This window comes from Marmota marmota, unplaced genomic scaffold (genome assembly GCF_001458135.2).
Source record: "Marmota marmota marmota unplaced genomic scaffold, marMar, whole genome shotgun sequence".
NCBI lineage: Eukaryota > Metazoa > Chordata > Mammalia > Rodentia > Sciuridae > Marmota > Marmota marmota.
In genome coordinates, this window is record NW_025999977.1 from 1,405,329 (window position 1) to 1,427,587 (window position 22,259).

General features: G+C 36.4%; 2 protein-coding genes across 10 annotated transcripts in view; both read left to right on the forward strand.

The window, feature by feature from the left end:
- The window catches only part of Exoc6b (exocyst complex component 6B), a 586,101-nt gene that overhangs the window by 437,423 nt on the left and 126,419 nt on the right, over positions 1-22,259 (forward strand). For all 9 annotated transcript variants that reach the window (XM_048804120.1, XM_048804114.1, XM_048804118.1 and 6 more), the window contains one exon: positions 13,851-13,924. In XM_048804120.1, the coding sequence (XP_048660077.1) occupies positions 13,851-13,924 (74 nt within the window). The remainder of the gene's footprint in view (positions 1-13,850; positions 13,925-22,259) is intronic.
- Positions 5,848-10,178, forward strand: LOC107136949 (MKI67 FHA domain-interacting nucleolar phosphoprotein-like). The gene is given in 3 exon segments (XM_048804097.1): positions 5,848-5,948; positions 8,891-9,271; positions 9,273-10,178. Coding segments are annotated over 3 exon segments (1,086 nt in total). The 3' UTR covers positions 9,877-10,178.

Consider the following 22,259-nt stretch of genomic DNA (forward strand, 5'->3'; position numbering starts at 1 on the left):
ATTTCCTTAAACTTTTACTAGTTATTCTTATATATTAAGCAAGACATAGAAATCATCTTCTCTAATTTTCTGGATTTATTCCTCTAATGACAGTTTTTTCTTTCCAGGTCAATTTGTGCTCTAATTGATATTAGTCACTGCAGGTGCTTAGACCTCCATTTTCTCTGATAATACTGTACTTGATTCGGCCAAATGGAGATTGATTGGCCTGTTATTTAAGCAGCAGCATGAAAGGCTGTGACATGCTTGTGGCTACTGCCAGTTTATGGGGGATTAATTCCTTATTAATTAAAAAGCTGTGTTGATCTGTCCTGGTTCTCACTTGTCTCTCAAAGCAAAAGACGCTGGGAGAATTGAACATTCAGAATAACTTTTAAATCCATTTGTAGTACTGGTGTGACATTTGCTATGAGACGTTATTATGATCAATTATAATCATCCTTCTTGCAAATAAACATTGAGAATAAGTTATGTGTTCCCCCTCTCTCTCTATTTAGCTCTTTCTTATAATTTTAGTAGACTTTATTTTAGGACAGTTTTAGGTTCACAGAAAGATTAATTGGACAATATAGAATGTTTCAATATGTTTCAGTATACTCTCTGCCCCACCACACCCATAAACTCTGCTTCTATTAATAGTCTGCATCAGAGTGGGAAATCAGTGAACCTAGAAGAAACATCCTTATCACCCAAAGTCTCTACTTTACATTAGGGTTAATTCTTGATGTTATACATTCTATGAATTAGGACAAATGTTTAATAACATATATCTTCCATTATTATAATTTCATAAAGAATAGTTTTACTTTCCTAAAAATTCTCTGTTTCACTTATCAATCCTTCTCTCCCCTCCACCCTCTAGAAACCACTGATCTTTTACTTTCTCCATAATTTTCCCATTTCCAGAATGTCATCAAATTAGAACACCACGATATAGTTTTTTCAGATTGGCTTCTTTCATCTAGTAATATGTATTTAAGGTTTTTCCATATTTTTCATGACTTGTTAGCCCATTTATTTTAGTACGCAACATTAACTAAGCAACATTCCATTGTCTGGAGGTAGTACATTTATCCATTCACATACTGAGTGACATCTTAGTTATTTCTGAGTTTTGACAATTATGAATAAAAGTAACTCTAAACATCAATTTCCAAGTTTTTGTGTGGATGTAAGTATTCAACTCATTGGGTAAATACCAAGCAATGCAATTCTTGAATTTTATTATAAGACTATGTTTTGATGGAATAGGAAGCACCAGGAATCTGTCTTTCCACTTAGAAAACAATTTACTGGCAGAATCTGTCCAGTATAAGTATTTTTTAACTCTGGAGTTTATCGACAATATGCAAATTCCGGGTGGAAGCCTGGACCTTGAAATGTAGCTAATTTTGTTCGATTTCATTTCGTATCACAAAGGAAACTCTCTGTTCCCAACCCCCATGTCCAACAGCTTTGAATGTCGCACACAGCTTGTGGGAGCCAGGGTGAGCAAAAAGGACATTGTCCTCCAAAGTATCGTGTTCTGATCACTGATATCTGCTTCTCATCACAGAGATTCATAGAGGCTAGTGGCATTGTCATAAGCATCTTCTCTTTTTGAAGTGACTCTCAGGTGATTGAAAAGGTTGGTATGTTTTTTTCTTTTATTCATCCCTCTTCAGAATCCATATATTAAAGGCTAAGTCGTTCAAATGCCACTACATCGTTGAGAAAAATTAGAAGGTGACTGGGAAGTCCAGAGAAAGGTGCAGCCTCAAAAAAGACTTGAGAAAGTCTTAAATTTATATATTATACTAATCTTTTAACACAACAATCAACAAAACCAGAAGAATAACAAACAAGAAGTGTAGCAAAAACAAATACACCCTAGAGAGGTGAGAAAAATCTCATTTCCACAGTTATCAAATTATGAAATTATCAAATTCAAATGTTGAGCATGAAAAAAGTCATAAAGCATACCAAAACAAAAGAGTATGACCCATTCAAAAGGAAAACAAGTGAACAGAAGCTGTCCCTGAAAAAGATTTGATGGCAGATACTTGATAAAAAGACTTTAATAAAAACAGGGGACTTAAGGACACTCAGAGAACTAAAAAAAGATGTGGAGAAAGAGAGAGAGAGAGAGAGAGAATGAACAAAATGGAATTATTACTAAAGATAGGAAAGTCAACAAAAAGCCAAAAGAATTCCCTAGAGGTGAATAGTATAGTAACTAAAGTAAAAAATCACAATAGGGGATTAAAAAGCAGAAATATGAAAGAATCAGTCATATGAACATAGGACAATGGAGATGATTGAGTCTAAAGAACAGAAAGAAAAATAATTGAAGAAAGGTGAACAAAGCCTTAGGTACATATTCATATTAGTCTCATATATTATTTTTCTAGTCTCTAATTTATTTCTGCTCTTAATTATTTCCTTCTTTCTACTCTTTATTTGTTCTACTTTTTCTAGTTCTTTTAGATGCAATTTTGGCTGTTTGTATATAAGTTTAGCAACCCTTATTCTTTTTTTAGTTTCCATGTACATAGTATTATCTTTTATGTGTCCATTTTTGTCTTTATGGGATAAATTAATCTCCTTATATGTAAAATAGTTCTTGATATGTGAATACTTACTTTTGCGCTTTTGTGCAACATTTACTGTTTATAGTGCCTTTGTTTATTCCAATTTTACTATCTTCCTTTGTGACTTGTTGGATCTTTGTGATGGTATGCTTTGAATTCTCTTATCTTTTGTGTATCTACTATTGGTCTTTTTCTTTGAGGTTATCATAGGGTTTACATAAAAAATTTTTAGTTATAACATTTTATTTTAGACTAATAACTTCGATCTCATAAAAATACTATATACAGTTTGTCCTCCCTTTGCTATTAATGTCACACTTTCATCTTTTATATATCATGTATCCATTAACAAATTATTGGAGCTATAAGTATTTTTAGCACTTTGAAAAAAAAATATGGTAGAATTTAAATGATTTGCACACCACATGAACAATATTAGAGAATTCTGAATTCAAAATTTAAATATGCATTTATCTTTCTTTCTTTTTTTTTTTTTTTCTTTTGTACCAGAGATTGAACCCAGGGGCAATTAACTACTGAGCCACATCCCCAGCCCTTTTTATATTTTGTTTAGAGACAAGATCTCACTAAGTTGCTTGGGGCCTTGATAAGTTGCTGAGGCTGGAGTTAAACTCGCAATCCTCCTGTCTCAGTTGCCCGAGTTGCTGGGATTACGGGCATGTGCCCCTATGCCTGGCCTACATTTACGTTTACCATTGAATTTTATACTTTCATGTTGCTTATTGGTATTGTCTTTTTTCAACTTGACTATTTGTTGTAAGATAAGTCTCATGCCTTTATTTGTCAGGGAATGTCTTTATCTCTTCTTTATTTCTGAAGGATAACTTTTCTGGATACAGAACTCTCATTTGACAAGTTTTGTTTGTTTGTTCTTTGAGCCTTTGAATATATAATTCTACTTATTCCTGGCTTGCAAGATTTTTGCTGAAAAAAAGGTCCTATAGCAGTTCCTTTTTATATTCTACTTTTAAGATTTTCTTTTTGGTTTTGACTTTTGGCAGTTTTGACTTTAATAAGTCTCAGATAGTCTTCTTCAGGTTGGTCTTTTCTGGGGGGTCTGTTGTACTCATGATTTATGATTGTTGATGTTCCTTCCAAGATTTGGGATGTTTTCAGGCAATATTTCTTTTAAATAAGTTTTTGGATCATTTTCATCTCTCTTCTTCTTTGGGGCTCCTAGAATTTATTTGTATGCATTATGGCAACACATACTTTTTTCTTTTCTTATTTTTTTTATTTCTCTAGTCGGCAAATGTCAAATGACCTGTGTTCAATTTTACTAATTATATTCTATGATTGAGTCTTCCATTGAAACTCTCTATTGATTTTTTTAAAATCCATCCTGTATTCTTTAACTTCCTGATTTCTGTTTGGTTCTTGTTAAGGTTTTAATCTTTGTTACATTTCCATTTTTTCATGCATTATATTCCACATTCTATTCATTCAGTTGTCTATGTTTTCTTGCATTTTGTTGAGCTTTTTACAAATGATTATTTTAATTTCTTTAGGCAATTTCTAGGTTTTCATTACTTTGGAGTCAGTTACTGATGCTTTGTTTGTTTCCTTTGATACCATCATGTTTTCCTGTTTATTTCTTTTCTGGGTATCCACTAACTGATAAGATGGGTGTTTACTTATTTGAAGGAAAAATACACTTTTTCTAGTCTTTGTAGACTGGTTTAGGCAAAAAAAAATATTGTCATTTCCTTTTGAGTCTTGTCTTATTTCATTGCTTCTACTGTAACAAAATACATGAGACTACTGAATATTTATAAAAAATAAAAACTAATTTTTTTGCAGTGGTGGGGGCTAGGATATCCAAGGTCAAGATCCCAGTAGGTTCAGTTGTCTGGTGAGGACTGTTCTCTGCACCCAAGATGGTACCTTGATGGTACGTCCTCTGGAAGGAAAGAACGCTGTTCTCACCTTGCAGAAGGCAGAGGGCAAAATGAGAAAAATTTCCAAACCCTTTTCTAAGGTCACCTAATCCTATTTGTGTTGGATGGCTTTTCATCACTGTGAACAAAATGCCTGAAAATAACAATATAAAGGAAGATAGGTTTATTTTGGCTCTATGGTTAAAGGATTTTAGTCCATGAATAGCCAGCTCCATTGCTTTGGGCCTCAAATGAGGTCGAACATCATGGTGAAAGAGTATGGCAGAGAAAAGCTACTTAGTTTATGGCAGCTGGAAAGCAGAGAAGTGGGAAAGGAGCAGGGATAATGTATAGTCCCCAAGGACATGTCTCCAGTGTCCTTCTTCTAACCATTCCCCACCTGCCTACAGTTTCCATCTCCTCCCTGTAGCCCATTCAAATTATTAATCCATCAAATGGGTCAATTCAGTGATAATCCAATCACTTCTTCAAAACCCTACCTTTGGATACTTCTGTATAGTGGACCAAGTCTTCAATAAATGAGCTTTTGGGGGACATTCCATATCTAAATGATAATACTATTCATGAGAGTTTTTTGGATTGTGGAAGGTGGTACTGGGATTGAACTAGGGCCTCACTCATGCTAAGCACTCATTCTACCACTAGACTGCAACCCCAGCTCTGGGTCACCTTTTAAAGGCCATACCTCCCAATACTGTTGCATTGGGAATTAAGTTTCAACATGAAAAAAGTAATTTTTTACAAAGTTTCAACCTGCATTTTGGAGGGTGCAGAAATATTTAAACAATTTCAGATCCAAACTGATAAGATTGACGTCAAGATAGTGATCTAGTGGGGTTGGAGCTGGTTACATGGTTGCTGATGGGTTCACAGATGGCAGGCCTACATCCTGGTCCCTGGATGGCCTGGACTGTCCCAAGGACCCTGACCCCAGGGTTGCAGTTCTAGGGATTTTGTTTCATTGTTCACAGATGGCAAGCCTGTTACCACTTGTGCCAATAGGTATGACATCCTCTAAGTCACTGAGAGGGTTGCTGTTGAGTTGCTGGGCAGGCAGTACTAGCCCCTGAATGTGAGAAATCCTGAAACTGAGTCATAGGGCTGCTTTAGAGTCCATTACTAAGACCAATGTCTGCAGGACTGCTTCTCAGGGTATAGCTGGACATGTTTTCCTATGGTTCTCTTTGCTGTCAAGACTATTCAGACAGTAACTGAGAGTGCATGCAGTCAATGTCAAGCTCTTTTTAGGATCTTCTGTGGTACTGTGGTGAATGAGCTTGCCCCTACTATCCCAGACTGCATATCTTCCCCTAGGTCTCTCTGTGGGCAAGATAGTTTTACATGAAACCTGAAAAGGGATGGAGGTGAATTTCAGGGCCATTTCCATGTCCATGTCCATGTCCAAGACCAAGTTCATCAGCCACATCACCCAAGGCACAAGTAGGCATGACTCCTTCAGGTTCTTGTGGTGGAAGAATTTGGTACCAGAATCAACAAAGACCAAATGGGACTCTGGCCAAATGGGGATCTGGAGTCAGAAATACCATTGGCAGTTCTGCCACTTAGACATAGTTCTGCTCTCTCAAAGTACCTTGCTTATTCTTGGACTCTCCCAGGATTTTACAACCTCCTACCCGAATCCCCGTATCCACAAAAGCACTTTTATTTGTGGATGACTACTGTAGCTATGTTAGGCTATAAGTTGGGGACCATGTATTCCACTTTTTTGGTGACATATTTTCCTTTATGAGATATCTACTGTATTTTTGACTATTTTCTATTATTTAGCTTTATTGTTATTATTATTGAATTTAACAATTCATTATATGTTGTAGATACAAATTCTCAAACATGATTTTTTGGATGTTTTCTATAAAGTCTATGGGTTACATATCATTTGCCTATTCATTCATTCATTAATTCTTTTTTATCATTGGACTTTTATAGTTATACATAATATTTAGGTTCATTTTGAGAAAATTATACATGCTTAGAATTTACTCCATTTCAGACCCAGTTCCTTCTATTATTCACTTTTATTATGGTTAAAACACATATAAGATCCATGCTCTTTAACAAATTTTCAAGTATATAATGCAGTGTTCTTAACTATAGGCATGTTTTTCTATAGCCCTCACCCTTTCTTGAAGTGGGAGATCTAGTGAGTTAAGTTTTTAAATTGTTCTCCTTGGTTCTTATTTCCTTATGTTCTGGCCGACCTTTCTCTGACCAAAAGGACCTGGAGTGAATTCCCTAAGGAGTCCATCAACTCCTCTTTGTAATTAGCTTAGTGAAGCCACTGTGAAGTGATGCAAGAAGGTTTTAACTTCCCCAGAGCCACACTTGGTAGTCTAGCACACCCCTTATCTGTTGCTCCAGGGAGCCAGATACCAGGAAACCATTATATTAATACAGCAACAACAGCCCTTATTTTCTCAATCCCACAAAAAACACATGTGACCTGACATGATCTTAAAATATAAACAAGCACTCAATATACTCTAGACTCTGAAATACTGAATTTTCTTACTTATTTGGAATTTTGGCCAAAACCAAATCACTGATCCATTCAGTAAGAGCTATGTTGTCTGTTGTCAGTGCTGGAAGTTCACTGAGAGCATTAGTATATGATGTTGTTCGGGGACCTCTCTTTTCCACTTTGTAGATTGTCTTTTCACTTTTCTCTTATTTGAACAAATTATGTTTTCCTCCTGCAACTGCTATTTTAGCTGTTTGCTAGACATTATACTAATCTTGCTTTTTTGAAATGTTTTACCTTGTTCCTCATCTTCCTTTGAAAATTGTTCTTGTTCTGTGGACCGTCTGTGAAGATTAAGAAAGAATTTTGTATTCTGTTTCTCACAACTTGACTTTTGAACAATTCCCAAATGTCCCATCTAAATACACAAGTTACAGACTAGTACAGTCATTTTGACTCTTCAAAGCACATTCTAACTCTATCATTTAATTCTAATTTAGTAAACTGTGCTTTTATGTATTTTTTCAGATGTACCAGTTAAAGTTGAAATTCTTTTCCTTCCCCTTCTAAGTGACAGAGTTTGTTAATTTTATGATCAGCCTGCAATAAATCTAGAGAACATTTTGAGATTAATGAAATCCCTTTGATAATTTTATTTTATTATACTGTGACAATTATTAGAAGTGTGAACTTACAGAATATTTTTGCTAAAATAATATTACTTTTAAAAATTATTACATCTCATTAGACTTACATGTATATGAGAATATGATGGGTTGTTGGATATTTGGTAGGTAAAATAAATTTATTTGTGATTTATCCATGATTTTCTTTTTCCTCTTGCCTTTTTTCTTGTAACTGTATAGCTCCTTTTAATTGTTATTTTAAAATGAAGATATTTTCTTCACAAACTTCAATGAATTGACAGTTTCCATATTGAACAAGACTTTTGCAGTTGCAAATTGGATCTTGTACCACCTTCAACTCTGAGTCCCTACTGTGATTAGAAAGGGCAGGGTAGAATGCTGGAGAGAGCCAAGTCCTCTGGAGATGGTTTGGTGCTGATCAGAAGCTATACTAAACTTAACCTTCCTCCCAAGAGATTGCTACCTTGCCAGCCTCACTGGAACTTTGAAGTCTCCAAGTGATAGGTGTTGGACAAAGCAGCATTTGATTCTGTGTTAAATGGAGCAAGCACCTCTATTTCCTTGCTGATAATGAGGCCACATTGCAGAACTCTAGGCTTGGAAACTTTCATGATGGCCTAGGACACTTAGAGACAGAAAACCTACCTCTCCAGAGACAAGTCCGTGTACGCATTGGTTCCACTTGGCCACAGTTGCATGATTTACCCCTTTTTATGATGTCAGAAGATGGAAAGTTTTCATTGATGACTGTAAAGGGAGTCCTCTTGTATTTATGTATGATCAGTTTGTATATATGCATCGGCATGGTATAGCAGGCTGGGAGACTCTTGTCCCTCTCCCGTGTGTACTTTTCTTCCTCTCTGTCTGTCAAGCAACTATCTGGAAATTTGGGTGTACAGACCAATCCCAGTTGTCTATAGTGTTAAATCTTGAATAAATTATGTCTCTAGTTACTAGAGAAAGCACTGCTGAATCAGTACTACCACATGAAGTGTGCATGTGTGCATGTGTGTGTTCTCGCATTTCTTGTTTTTTGGTTACAGAAGTGGTCTGTATTAATTTGAAAATTTTATAAACTATAAAGAATAAAAAAATCTCACAACCTTCCTGTCTGTAGGAACCTTGGTTAGATTAGGAAGTATTTACTGTTATGTTTTCTATGACTATTTTATATACCTGAAATCAGGATATGCATAAATTCTCATTTTATTTTTTTAAAAACTCAAACTTCCTCATACTATTAACATTTTAAATATATTTAAAAAATGAATTCAGGAGTCGAGGGCTCGCATTTCCGGGAGCGCGCCGCGTGGCTTGTGTTGCTGCGGGTCTCAACGTGGTGGGGACTCCGTTCGTCGTCCCACCCGGGCCGATTCTTTCTCTGAATCCGCAGGAAGACGTCCAGTTTCAGAAAGAGGTGCAGCACGTCCGCCAGCGCGTAACCCAGCAAAAAAAGCAAGAAAAACTTACTCCTGGAGTAATTTTTGTGGGCCGTCTGCCTCCAGCACTTTATGAAACCCAAATTAAAGCATATTTCTCCCAGTTTGGCACTATTACAAGATTTAGACTATCCAGAAGTAAAAAGACTGGAAATAGCAGAGGCTATGCCTTTGTGGAGTTTAAGTCTGAAGATGTTGCCAAGATAGTTGCTGAAACAATACCTTTTTGGTGAAAGACTCTTGGTGTGTCATTTTATGCCACCAGAAAAAGTACACAAAGAACTTTTTAAAGAGTGGAATACTCCATTTCGTCAGCCATCGTATCCAGCCGTGAAGCGGTATAATCGGAAGCGGACATTTTTTCAAAAACTGCAAATGGAAGAGCGATTTAAAAAGAAAGAAAAATTGCTCAGGAAAAAATTAGCAGCAAAAGGAATTAATTATGATTTTCCTTCATTGGTTTTATCATCCAGTAAGACCAAAGATCCTTCAGATAAACCTACAAAGAAGAAAAAGTCTTCAGGCATACCAAAGAAGAAGAAGAAGCGGGTTTCTAAAGGCACTGCTGCCACTCCTGACAAGTCTATAGATAGCCAGGGCCCCACACCAGTTTGTACACCAACATTTTTAGAGAAACGAAAATCTGAAGTGGCGGGAATGGATGATGATGAAGATGATGAAATAGTTTTCAAGCTGCCCGTTTATGATGCAGAAGGAGCAGTAGAGACTCCAACACCTAAACAGGGAAGAAAAGACGAAGACAAGAACCAAGCAGTGATTCTGAACGTATTGTATGAATATATATCTTCTGACAAAATGTGATGGTTTTCTTACAGTGGCTGACTATATTATACAAGGTACAATGAAATGTAACCATCAATAGACTCAAAAGAGAAAACATGCTATTTGGAAAGCAATCAGTACTTTGGCCTTTTTGCCTCTGTTGAAGTACGGGGGTACATCAGAGCTTGCAGTGGTTGGGCTCACACTGCCTTTGCCCTGGTTCAGTTTTCCTATCCCCTCTTTATTTTGCCTGTGTTAAAGGGTCACTGTTAACTGTACATTTAACAACTAATCTGAAGCTATTTTTATCGCCACCAAATAAAGACAGTCAATCCTGCTTATCATCTGTGGGGTTCTTGTGCACATTTAAGCCATCAGAGTATTTTAGATTTCAGCATCAGGTGGCTGAAATGAAGATTATATGGAGAGTGAAAATGTAGTTCAGATGTTCATACAGATTCACAAGTACTCGTTTTTTACCAGTAATGTTAGTTTTGGGTGGGCCAGCATGAATTGATAACTACAATTTTGAATCAGTATCAAACATGAAATTGTGTCCAGGATACAAACCATGAACAGCAAATAAAATTTTTCTACACATTATTTGTAAACAAGACTTAAGGAGCTTGGAGGGGGCAAATTTCTGTGTTCTTGCTTCCCTTTTAAGTTTGTACCCTTGAAATGTGCTGTTGTGTTAATTAATCCAAATTCATTAAAATCTATCCTTCCCTACCAAAAAAAAAAATGAATTCAGGAGGATAATCATGTTTCTGAGGATACATCATATTTCAAAGTTACCAGAGATGTATTGTATACATTTATTGACTTTTTTTTCCCAATAAATTACTGTGCCAAGCAACAGGCTAGTAATTAAGCCTATAAATATCCTTTCAATGAAACAATCAGATATTTGTCTATAAATAAATTTGCAATGCCATCTCACTAACTCATCACTGAATGGCACCTACATTTCTTCTAATGTTTTATCTTAGGTATAGAACAGTATTTCTTAACCTTTCTTGGGTCACCAACCCTTGTGAGAATTCATGAAGGCTGTGAACCTTCTTTGCAAAGAAATACATATTCACATAAAAAGCTGATTATAATGATAATCAGTTATGATATGCCAGGCACTCTGCCAACTGCTTTACATGTGTTATTTTGTTTCATCGTTGTTATGCTATAAGGAATGCTCAGTTTTTGAAATAAAGATACTCATGAGATAATGCTACTTTCTGAGATAAAGATATTGAAGTGTAAAGATGTTAGGTAATTAGCTCAAGCCCAGAAAACTAGTAAGTGGGGAACTAGGGCTCAAATTTGATTTTTCTCTGACCTCAAAGTCTATCCCCTTAAAATCATTGTGCATGTAATTTTAGGGAGCTCATCAATTCCTAAAGCCTGTTTATTGATACTCAAGTTAAGGACCTATAGCAATCCAGAGATTTTCATTGGCAATGACAAGTATACATGTTTAATGAATCTTGCTATTTGTGTAACTTATTTAATCAAAATATAGTATTTATTAAGCATGTACTATTTGTTAGTGATAATCTTTATTCCTAAAAGTTTGCTGTCTACATGGGAAGGTAAGAATTACATACATGAAGCAGTGAGGAAATACATACCAATATGAAGTCAAATATAGAGTAATCAGGTATTTCCATAAGCTACATGTGAAAATTAATCTTTTTATTTTATCATACCTGGTGCAATTGTCATTCTTTAATCCTCTGATTTTTAAAAGGGCAAATTGTATCCTTTGGTAACTTGGGAGACTCAGTCTGTCATAAAACTGAGGTCTGTACAGTGACTCAGAACTAAATATGCATCATATCCAGTTTCCTGAGTGATTTCATCAGCTTCATCAATTTGCTCCAGGAAGCATGCCCAGTAAGCAGGTTCAAAAGGTGTAGCCAGCTCCCAAGCATTCAAACTATGTATCACAGAGTAATTGTGTTGAGTTGAGCATATATAAGAACATCTTGATGGTTGCTGCATTTTGACTTAAGTAAGTTCCTGCTGACAGAGGGGACTTCAAATGATGTAACCTAGACTTGAGCAATGGAGGATCAATAGTGATATCTGTCAACCTTGGAAGAAACCATCCAGCCCAGGAAGCTTATTTAAGTTGACCATGTAACAAGGCTGTCAGAAAGAATGGCTATAGCCATAATTCAAAGAACTGATTTCAACAGGCACATAGTATGAGACATTTGTACATTTGAGTTGAGCAGCTCCTGTATATGAGGTTATCACAGATATTGATTATTGTTGATGTGAAGAATGGATTATATCAAGCTTTCTGTTAACATGGCCTTCATCAAGTGTTTGTACAGTTTTAGAATTTTGTCTTATAAAACTTTTTCCTTTCGGGCTCTATCAGTAGAATCAATTTATAAATAGCATTATTATTCTTCTTAAAACATTTAAAAACTTTAGTACTGCTAATCATACAAATTGTTTATCTCCTTCCATTTATAAGTCATTTTATTTAAAATGTCTACAATAAGAATATTTTATATAGAGTTATATGTTTGTTCTATATTTAAATTAGTTTAATACATTACTTAACGTTTCATTTCACATAGTGTTTCCATAATCCATACAATCTAAGTTGTTAGAATTATTTCTTGAAGTAAGAAAAGGTTTTAAGAAAATCTGTTATGTGTAAGAAGCTCCCAGGTAGAAAATATTTTTAAATAGCTGAAATTCTCATTATTCTTCACAGGTCATCATTTGTATTCATCCAGTTGTTGAAAGTAATTTTAGAGACATATGTATAAATATCTTGATATATTTCATTTAATTTCAAAAGAAGAATATGAGACCAATTCTGTAGTTTCTTAAATTCAGTCCTGAGGAATACATATATTTGATATAAATTTATTTTCATATTTGCTTCGAATAGTCACAAATGTAAATACAAGTTGATATTAAATGTCCATCACACTTTGTCTTCAAGGAGAGAACTGAAGGCATAGTAACTGTCTAACTTGGAATTTGTTCTGTGTGTGTGTGTGTGCACGCGCGTGTGTGCATGTATAGAGAACTTAAGACCTTTTGATTTCATAATAAGCAGGGCTCAGGGACAATAAAACTTGACATTCTTATCTGTTACTAGTATTTGTCCCTATAGCCCTGTGCGGTTATCTTCTTTTTAATGACAAGGAAGCGCCAGACTCATAAATTGAGCCTGTACCCAAGGCGCTACTGTAAATTGCAAATAGCATGGTGTGGTCTTTTCGACCTAAGATGAAACTCGGGTAGAGGGAAGAGAAGAATTTTGAAAGCACAATGAAAATAGAAGTCAAGAATAAAAAATACAGTAGAAGGACAGATGTTTCCCTGAAGTTTGCAGTGAGATTTATTTGGATGGGCATTTTCATATCCAAAAATACACTTTTGCTCAAAAGCCAAGCGCCCGATTGGGACAGCCTTTGCTGCTGGTGTGTGTGTGTGTGTGTGTGTGTGTGTGTGGTGTGTGGGTTGGCACTCATGAGATAATACAAATAATCAGTGAGGGAATAATTAATGGTGTGGCAGGGAATATTTTTTGATAAATGCTTGGGGAATGAGGTGACAAGCGTGAAATTAGAAAATTCCTTCAGCGATCTAAAATATAAATAGCTTTCGGAACTGAAAAGAGTTTCACAGCTGAAGATTTTATTGTGTTGAGAGGAAAAACTTTTTTCTCTCCCCCACTCCCTCCTCCTTTGCAAGTTGTTTGTCCATTCACAAAACAAATACTCTGAAGCCCAGCGCGGCTCATGGGAATAAATTTCAGGTCGAATTAGTACAGTTTCCTTGCTGTCAGGATGCTGGAATTAATGGTGTTTTGATGACACGAATTTTGAAGGGCAAACAAAGAAGCTGAAGGGAGAGAGACATGACTCCTTAGAAGCTTGGTCCTCCTCTCCCCCAGCCTCTCTTGTCTTCCCTGTCATCCGTCTGCCAATCTCCCTGTCCATGGTTAGTTAAAGGCGCTTTTTATCCTCTTTTCTTTCCCACAGAGTTTGCCAGATCCGGCCCGGTGCCTGGGTTCCAGGAGGACACGCTGCAGTTGGCCTTCATCGACTTGAGACAAGTAAGTCTTTGTGTTTTTGTTTTTTGTTTTTCTTTTAAGATGTGTGACTGAAGACCATCAGGTCTTAAGGAAAAGGGGAGGGGAGGGGGATTGGCGTTGGCGATTCACACTGGAGACCTAAGGGGTTTTTTCCCTGTGTTTGAGGCCACCTCTTTTATTTAGCTATCTGGGATCCTTAGCTATGGTGGAGTTAAAGGTTTTGTGGGTAGAAGGGAAGGCGGGGGGGTGGGAGGAGGGACCCAGAGAGTAGAGGGACTCAAGTGACCCTCAAGTGATGCGACCCATTGTGTTGTAGTTGGCTTCTGCAGACACAGCAGAAAGATAACTCGTCAAACCAATGCTAAGCAGGTGCACTGATGCAGAGACTGCCAGCTTGGACAACTTTTGTTTGTGGATAATGTGACTGCGGCGTTTAGGAAAAATGAAATATTTTACATTCTGGATTGTTGGTTTGGTTTGTTGACTTTTTTCTGCTGCCTTAAGTCTTCTCTTTGCTTGCTTTGTAGAATGTGGTTAGCCATGAGTGACTAAGTGGTCGTTTTTGAAGACGATTAGCAAAGGCCCTGACCAGCCACGCTAACTTGACAGGCAACCCTCTAAAAGAAACGTGATGAAAGCTGGGACTTAGGCGTACCTGAGCTTTGGCAAGCCCATTAGATAGAAAGCCATGGTATCTGTAGTTCTGTGGGACTGTTTCTTGCAGATTGAAATGGGTGGGATGATAGGCCTTGGTGGTTTGGATATAGTGGAACAGGATGGGCGGGGGCCCAAAGAGGGAGAGAGTTAACTGGGCTCTGTCATCTCTTCACTCTGAAGATGGATGGGGTTGGATAGAATGTGTGAATGAGGTAAGAATCAATGACTGATGTTTCTCTCCTATTAAAACAATCTTTTTTTTTTTGTCTGTTTTAAAAAGGGGGTTGGCTTTGTTTCTCCTGCCATAATGATGCAGTGCCTCTTATTTTCAGAGCTGACATAGTTTGCATTCTGAAAACTTTTAGATGCCCAGGGTATTTCTTAAAGCTGTAGGACCCCTTGTATCGGTAGACTCCTTACCACTGGGACTTGATTCATGCTGGAACGGCTTTTAACCCATAATGGATGGCCTGAGCTACCCCTGAATCCTTGTGGATGGGCGGTGTAATCTGTCATCTGATGACAATTCTGGAAAGCCCTGTTGAGTAGAAAACAAAATTGTGTGTCTACAGACCCGCCAAAGTTTGAGGATTCAGGCTGTGTCCTAGAAACGTGTATCAACTTAATATTTGGGGGCCAGCGTGGAGATTCTCTTTACACATAAAGGCTTTGCCAGCACGGTCACAAATGGAATTATCTCATCCCACTTATATGACCTTCCACCTGTGGATTCAGTAACTCAACTGAGATGCTCAGGTTTTAACCCTTTAACTCTTGAAAGATTAAAAGATAGTGATTTTGCTTTAGATTTTGTACCTCTTGGATTCCATGTTCACCCCCCTCCATTTTTGTCCATTTTTTCCCCGGAAACTTCTAAGACAATTGACTTTTCTTGGAAAGCAGAAATTGAATTTCATTGGAGAAACATATCCAAGAAGAATTTTTTTTTTCCTTTTTCACTATTCATGAGAAGGAAGTGTGGTCATTCTGTCTAGTTTGTGGTTTTGGTCCCTATGGAAAGCAACTAGTGTTCACAGAAAATGTTAACTAAGGGAGTAAGTTAGAAAGCACAGCCAAAATAAGGTGGATCTGAGCCGGCAATGAATGCTCCAGTACTTGGGAGCTCTCAGTGAGCAGCAGTGTGGTTCTTGCTTAAGTTCCTATTTTCTATTACATTTCTGTTCCCAGAGTTTCATCACTGGTGTTTTAGTGGTAGAAACCCAAATTCCAAATGAAAGACTATGCCTCTTCCTACTGAATCTGTTCCCTAAATTCTACTTATATTTGTCTCTGTTAAAGCAGCTTGAAGGGTCAATTTTCCAACCTAAATCATGTGAAAAACTTCCTTAACTTTTGGATTGTATTAGCAGGCCTTGGGTAAGTTGAATCACCATGTGAAATATCGATCTCTTTGCAGTTTATCCTAGTCATTCTCAAAACTTAAAGTGGACATCTTTTAAAAGGAGACTTCTGAACTATAGAAGTGTTCAAACTACAAATAGAAAGCCTGGGAGTATGTTTCCAAAGGAGATATCTTGACATCAAATGAGGCACAATTTGTTCTTTTGCATGTACTCCCCTAAAACAGGATTTTTTTTAATTTTGAGGTTGAGACTGATATTAAAATTCATATAGTAGAACCTTTGGCTTGATGCTTAAATCCCCTCACAGCACTCAAGACTATACTTCAGTATCCTCAGGAAGGAGAACTCAGTGCCTGAAGCAGCAAGCTCACCTTAGGGCAAGGTGATTATTAGAAAGATATTTCTTAAGTTAACTAAAATCTGCCTCACTTAACATTGGCTCTTTGTCTCTATATTTTTCTTAATGCATTCCTAATGTAGGGGAATAGACTTTCTAGCCCTGGATTATTGAGCCTCCTATTTGCTAGTCATTGAGTCTTTTTTACATGTAGAATTATTATCTAGTCCTCATATGGTTGATTTCACAGACCTAAATTGGAGATTGTACTCTCATTGGTCATGTTTTTCTTTCAAACATATTCTTAGCAATACAAATTTTATCAATAAATAGAGTGGCCTTGCTAAGCTTGTTTGGGTCTAATATATAGCTTATAAACTGATTTGTTTTTTCTTTATAAGTCACAGATAAAAATATTAGGGGAATAGCAGAAGTTAAAGGAAAGGTTAAAGTTTAATGCAGGATTTAGGGTTCATACCCATGCAAGAACGGGCTCTGTCTCCTGTGCAATACAGTAAGAGCATTCTTTTACTGCCATTGAGTGTATTCTGCTCACTGGTTTATAATAATCATTCTGATCATGCTTTCATATTCTCCTTGCATCAGAGTTTCAGACACTATTAATTGAACGATAATTTTAAAAGTATTCAAAACATGGAATGTTGATGAAATTATCTCTGTATAGACTGTAATAGCAGAATGTCATTAAAAAGCTGTAAAATTTCATTAGAAAGCAAATTAGATGGAGACAGCAAAACTGTTCATCCCTTTTTTCCTATTTCCACTTTTCTGCTTTTTCAGGAAAAGGGTGAAATGACATTTTGAATATACAAGCTTTCATGATATTTTACATTTGTATAGCACTTCAGAGTTAAAACACATTACCATACATATCTCAGTTGTCAGATTTCTGGGTTTCAAAAACTTGTTATTAATACCAGTGTGAATTAGTACAAATCAAAAGCTGTTTCCTTTTTATATTTTATTTTTCCTTTTCTGGTATCAGGGATTGAACCTAGGGCCTTGCACATACTAGGAAAGCTTCTACCATTGAAATACATGCCCAGCCCTAAAAGCTCCTTCTTAAATAATTTGTATTTCCTATATCCATAAATTCATAAAAGTAGGATAGCAGTTCAACTTTACATATAAATATCAATTATATGTGTGTATTTCTATAAAAATCCAAATTTGGCTTAATGCTAATGCTTGAGAAGGGCCAGGCACAGTGGTGCATACTTGCAATCCCAGACACTCTGGAGGCTGAGGAAGGAGGATCACTCAGCATCTTAGCAAGGCCTATCTCAAAATAAAAAAATAAAAAGGGCTGTGGATATAGCTTATTGGTGAAGTACCCCTGGGTTTAGTCCCTAGTACCACACACACACACACACAAAAAAAAAAAACACCCAAAGCTTGAGAAGGACAAATTAAGGCCTCCTGAATCTTGAAGTGGTATATATACTCCAAGTATTAATAATTACAATAATGGCTGCCTTTATTGGAATTATACAGGGCCAATAGTAGATTCATAGTAGATATGTTATTCTTTAACAATATTGTGGTTAAACATTAAGTAGGTAATGCTGATAAAGAACAGAATTTGATTTTAATTTCAATTTCATCAAACTCTGAGTGTCTCCCATGTACAAAGCATAGCATAAATGCTGTGGAAATACACAGATGAATTTAATTTCTTCCCACCAGGATCATGTAAGGAACACTGTGATGAGTATTACGTTAGAGAGATGAAGCCGTTGTTTATATTTCAATCATTTCAGCAGCTTTTCCTGCATGGTAAATCATCCTACAACATATTGCCTTTAAAATAAGAATCATTTATTAAACTCAAGTTTCTACAGATTAGTAATTTAGGGTGGATTCAGCTGGGCTCACTCCTACTTTGGGGTCAACTGCTAAATTGGTAAAGGACTGGCCAGCTCTTCTCTGCTCCATGTGATCTCTCCTTTATCAGCAGCCTAATCTAGGCTCATTCAATGCTTCTTGGAGGTGTTCTGAGAGCAAGAGAAGCATGCGCACTCCTTGAGGTCTGTACTTAGAACTAACGAATCATCATTTCCATCGCATTTTCTTGCCTAGAACTAGCCACAAGGTCAGCCCACATTCAAGAAGTGAGGAAATAATTTCTAACTTATACCATAGCTGGGACATAAGACTTGTACATAAACAATGCAAATTAGGAGCAAGATTATATTTGTAAGTACAAAAAAAGGCCATGAAGTAAAGAGACCTTTATTTTATAACCATTTAAATATTTCATGGAAAAGGTAGACAGTTAAACTGAAGGTAAGTTAGACATTAATAAGAGCAGAAAGAATTTAAAGTGTAGAAAATAGCAGATTTATGTTTTGCTTAAAAACATGGGTCAGTGGGTGTTGATTTAAGTAGAATATTTAGACTGTCTTTCCTTCTTTAGGTATCTTTGTCAACCCCCATTTTTTTTAATATCTTTATTTTGTTTATGTATGTGGTGCTGGGTATTGAACTCAGTGTCTCACACATGCTAGGCTGGTGCTCTACCACTGAACCTCAACCCCAATTTTCTAATTTCTTATATGTAGTCCTTATTTTCTGGTGTTCAGTTTTCCCATGGACTTCCTTTTTTAAATCCTGTTTATCCTTCTCCTTATCAAATGCTGTTTATTGTGGGCTATCCTGAGATATTTCATTCTTCTGTTATTCATATTCATTGTGAATGCATTGTAATCCCCCTCAATGATCATTTGATTGATTGATTTAATTTTTGGTAGTTCACTTTACATGTTTGATTAGTAGGAAAAGTTTGGAGAGTATTCTTTTCCTTAATAATATCACATCATCTTTTGTTCCTTAGTCCCAGTTCTTTTCTACTTCCGATATACATAAGTTTTCTAAAGCTGAATGAACTAGGTTGTGACATTGCATCAGATCTCCTGAATGGAGCTTGTTGGCAACGGCTCTTATACAGTAAGCCATCCCAAGATATCTAAGACTTTTTTTAGATTGAGTTGTTGCTATTCCCTCTTGATCAATTCCCCAATTTGCAACCTAAGGTCTAAAGTAAACACAGTGCATTTCCATTGCTGATACTTAACCTGCTTTAAAAACAACTACAAGACAAAAGAGAAATAATTGTATATTTCTTTTGGGATGTTGAACAAATGGTGATGCCATTCTGATTACAGGTGTAGAGATAAAACCAATAATTTCAGTTAATCAACACCAATTCGGGAATCCTGTGAACAACCCCAGAAACTATTCAAACTTTCCCTTCTATTTCCCATCCTATCTTGATCCTATTCAATACAAATTTGGTTTTCATATCAAATTACCTACATATAATGAACATTATGTTGTTCCTAAGAGGAATATTCCCCCTTTGCCTGATTGCTGTGTCTCATGTGGAAAAATCTTAACCTTGCTTAATAATCATTTGTATGTTAGCTTTAGTAGAAAAGTCATTTACATCAAAAGCTGATTTTTTTCTGATACAGCATATATAAAATAATCCATAGAGTTTCTTTTTACATTTCACTTTAATCATTTTAAACTACCCCCTAACTAGGAGACCTAGGAAGTAGGGGTGGGAGTGGGGCAGGCCCACATCTCAAAAGGCCTGAGCTTTCAGTCTTTTGTCTTTCTCCACAACTGTTAAGAGGAAGCCATCGCCCATGTGTGCTTCTTAATATTGGTCCTGAACATATAACTTGGGTTTTTGGAAAATTGTCTATAGTCTTCCCAAGTATTTACTGAGCATTTTCTAAGGAATACTGATGGAGAAGAAGAAAAGTATGGGAAAGTTTTTATGAGAGAGAGATGCTTGGTAGATGAAAATAGAGTGTGTTGTTTGAGAACCTTCAACCAGTGAAGTGTATGGTCCAGTAATATTGTCAGTAGAAATATTCTCCAAATGCTCTTTTGAAATATCCTATTGACCTTCTGTCAGATTGTGTGTGATCTTGAATAATGGCCTATAAAATGGGAGTCATATGCACCAGAGTCAAAACCAAATAGCTTGATAACTCATGGAACTGGATGATGTCATTACCATGACTGATGTGGATCATGGGGTTGGAAGGAATGGTTTAAACCTTGAAGTACATTATCTTGATAAAAATTATCTATACCATCAATGTAGTAACATGTAAATGTGGGAAGGGCACATCAGAAATGAAATCCAGATTCATTATATCCAAAAGGTATTTAGTGGCTAATGAGGATATAATAATATATTAGACAATCCACATATTCTCTGTGCTGATATGGAGCCACTCAGAGTTCCTGTAGGCTATATTCATGTCTTGGCACAGGCACAGAAAGCACCTGTATGTAAATGTAGGCCTCCCTAATCCAGAAGCATTTAGTCATTCATTCAACACTGTGTCTAATGCTGTTGGAGGCAGTGGGCGTAGAATAGTGAAGAAAACATGGTCCCTACCTTTGTGGAGCTTAAATTATTAAATAATTTCTCATGCTTGCAATGCTGGCCTTTTCAACATTCTTTTCTTTCCATAGTCACTCTTTAGGTAGTCCTGGTACTATATAGGGATGTCATTTTAGCAGATTCTGATTTTTTGTATTGATGCTCTGTATTGTTCCATTGTAGGGATCACTCTGGTCTTCTGGTAAGATCCCCAGGGCAAGGCAAAGTCTTTTGTACGCTGATACCCAGGCTTTTAGAAAAGGACTATTAGTTATAGCCTGGCATAATAATATGGTTATCTTTAAAAGGTGGTCCTATTTTCTTTGGTACCACATTTTTCTGATTGTTTTGAGAAGATTAGTTTGCTAGAGTTATTTTGATAGATACTTGTAACTTTCAAGGTAATAACTTACAACATCAAAGGAAGCTCTGACAAGAAATAACTCCTGTTTCTAAGAAGGGAAGAGCTAACATCTTCTGCGCTGGTACTGTAAAAAATATAGATAGAAACATTTTTGAGAGTGGACCTCACTGAGCTACATCTTTGACTTCATAAAAGATAAGAATGAATCAGTAAATGCAAAGACAAGGCACAGGTTGTCACAGTGTCCAGGTACTGGGATACTGCAGCAGCCTCTGCAAACCAGGTTTATCTCTTAACCTTGCTTGGGACATTGGTAATTGATTTCATCATTGAAAGTTAATGGAAGGAATTGCCAGCATTATTAACAAATTTTGGGATTTGCTGAATGTCTTGGATGATTGGCTTTTTAACTGGGGAGAAGATGACCTTAGAAATTCTCCCTCAGGGCCTTTTTGATTTAACACAGATTCCATTTTTCAAAGACCAGGATCTCATGAAATAATATACAAACACAGCATAATTTTTGGTACAGAAAAATCATGTAAGATGTCACTTAAGTTCCAAGAAAAGACCTAGACACTTAATGGTCCAATTGGCATTACAGCATATTTGGAAGGTTATTTTCTGTTCACTAACCTCTCACTATGGAAGAAATCATTTTAGCACCTCAGAGGTCTAATTTCCCGAAGGTCTCATGGAATTGTTTCAGGAGGCTGGGAATCAGAGGAAAGGGTATGACTATTAGCAGTAGATGATAACCATGTGGAAACTAAGGTAATTCTATTAGAATTGGACTCCTTGTTTAAAAAATTTATTCTAATTTTTATATATGACAGCAGAATGCATTGCAATTCATATTACACACATAGAGCTCAATTTTTCATATCTCTGGTTGTACACAAAGTAGAGTCACACCATTCATGTGTTCATGCATGTACTTAGAATAATGATGTCCATCTCATTTCACCCTCTTTCCTAACCCCATACTCCTCCCTTCCCCTCCCTTCCCTTTGCCCTAACTTGAGTTTGTCTAATCCTCCTATGCCCCACCCCCCCCAACCCTATTATGAATCAGCATTCTTATATCAGAGAAAACATTTGGCATTTGTTTTTTTGGAATTGGCTTTCTTCATTTAGCATTATATTCTCCAACTCCATCCATTTACCTTCAAATGCCATGATTTTATTCTCTTTTATTGCTTAATAATATT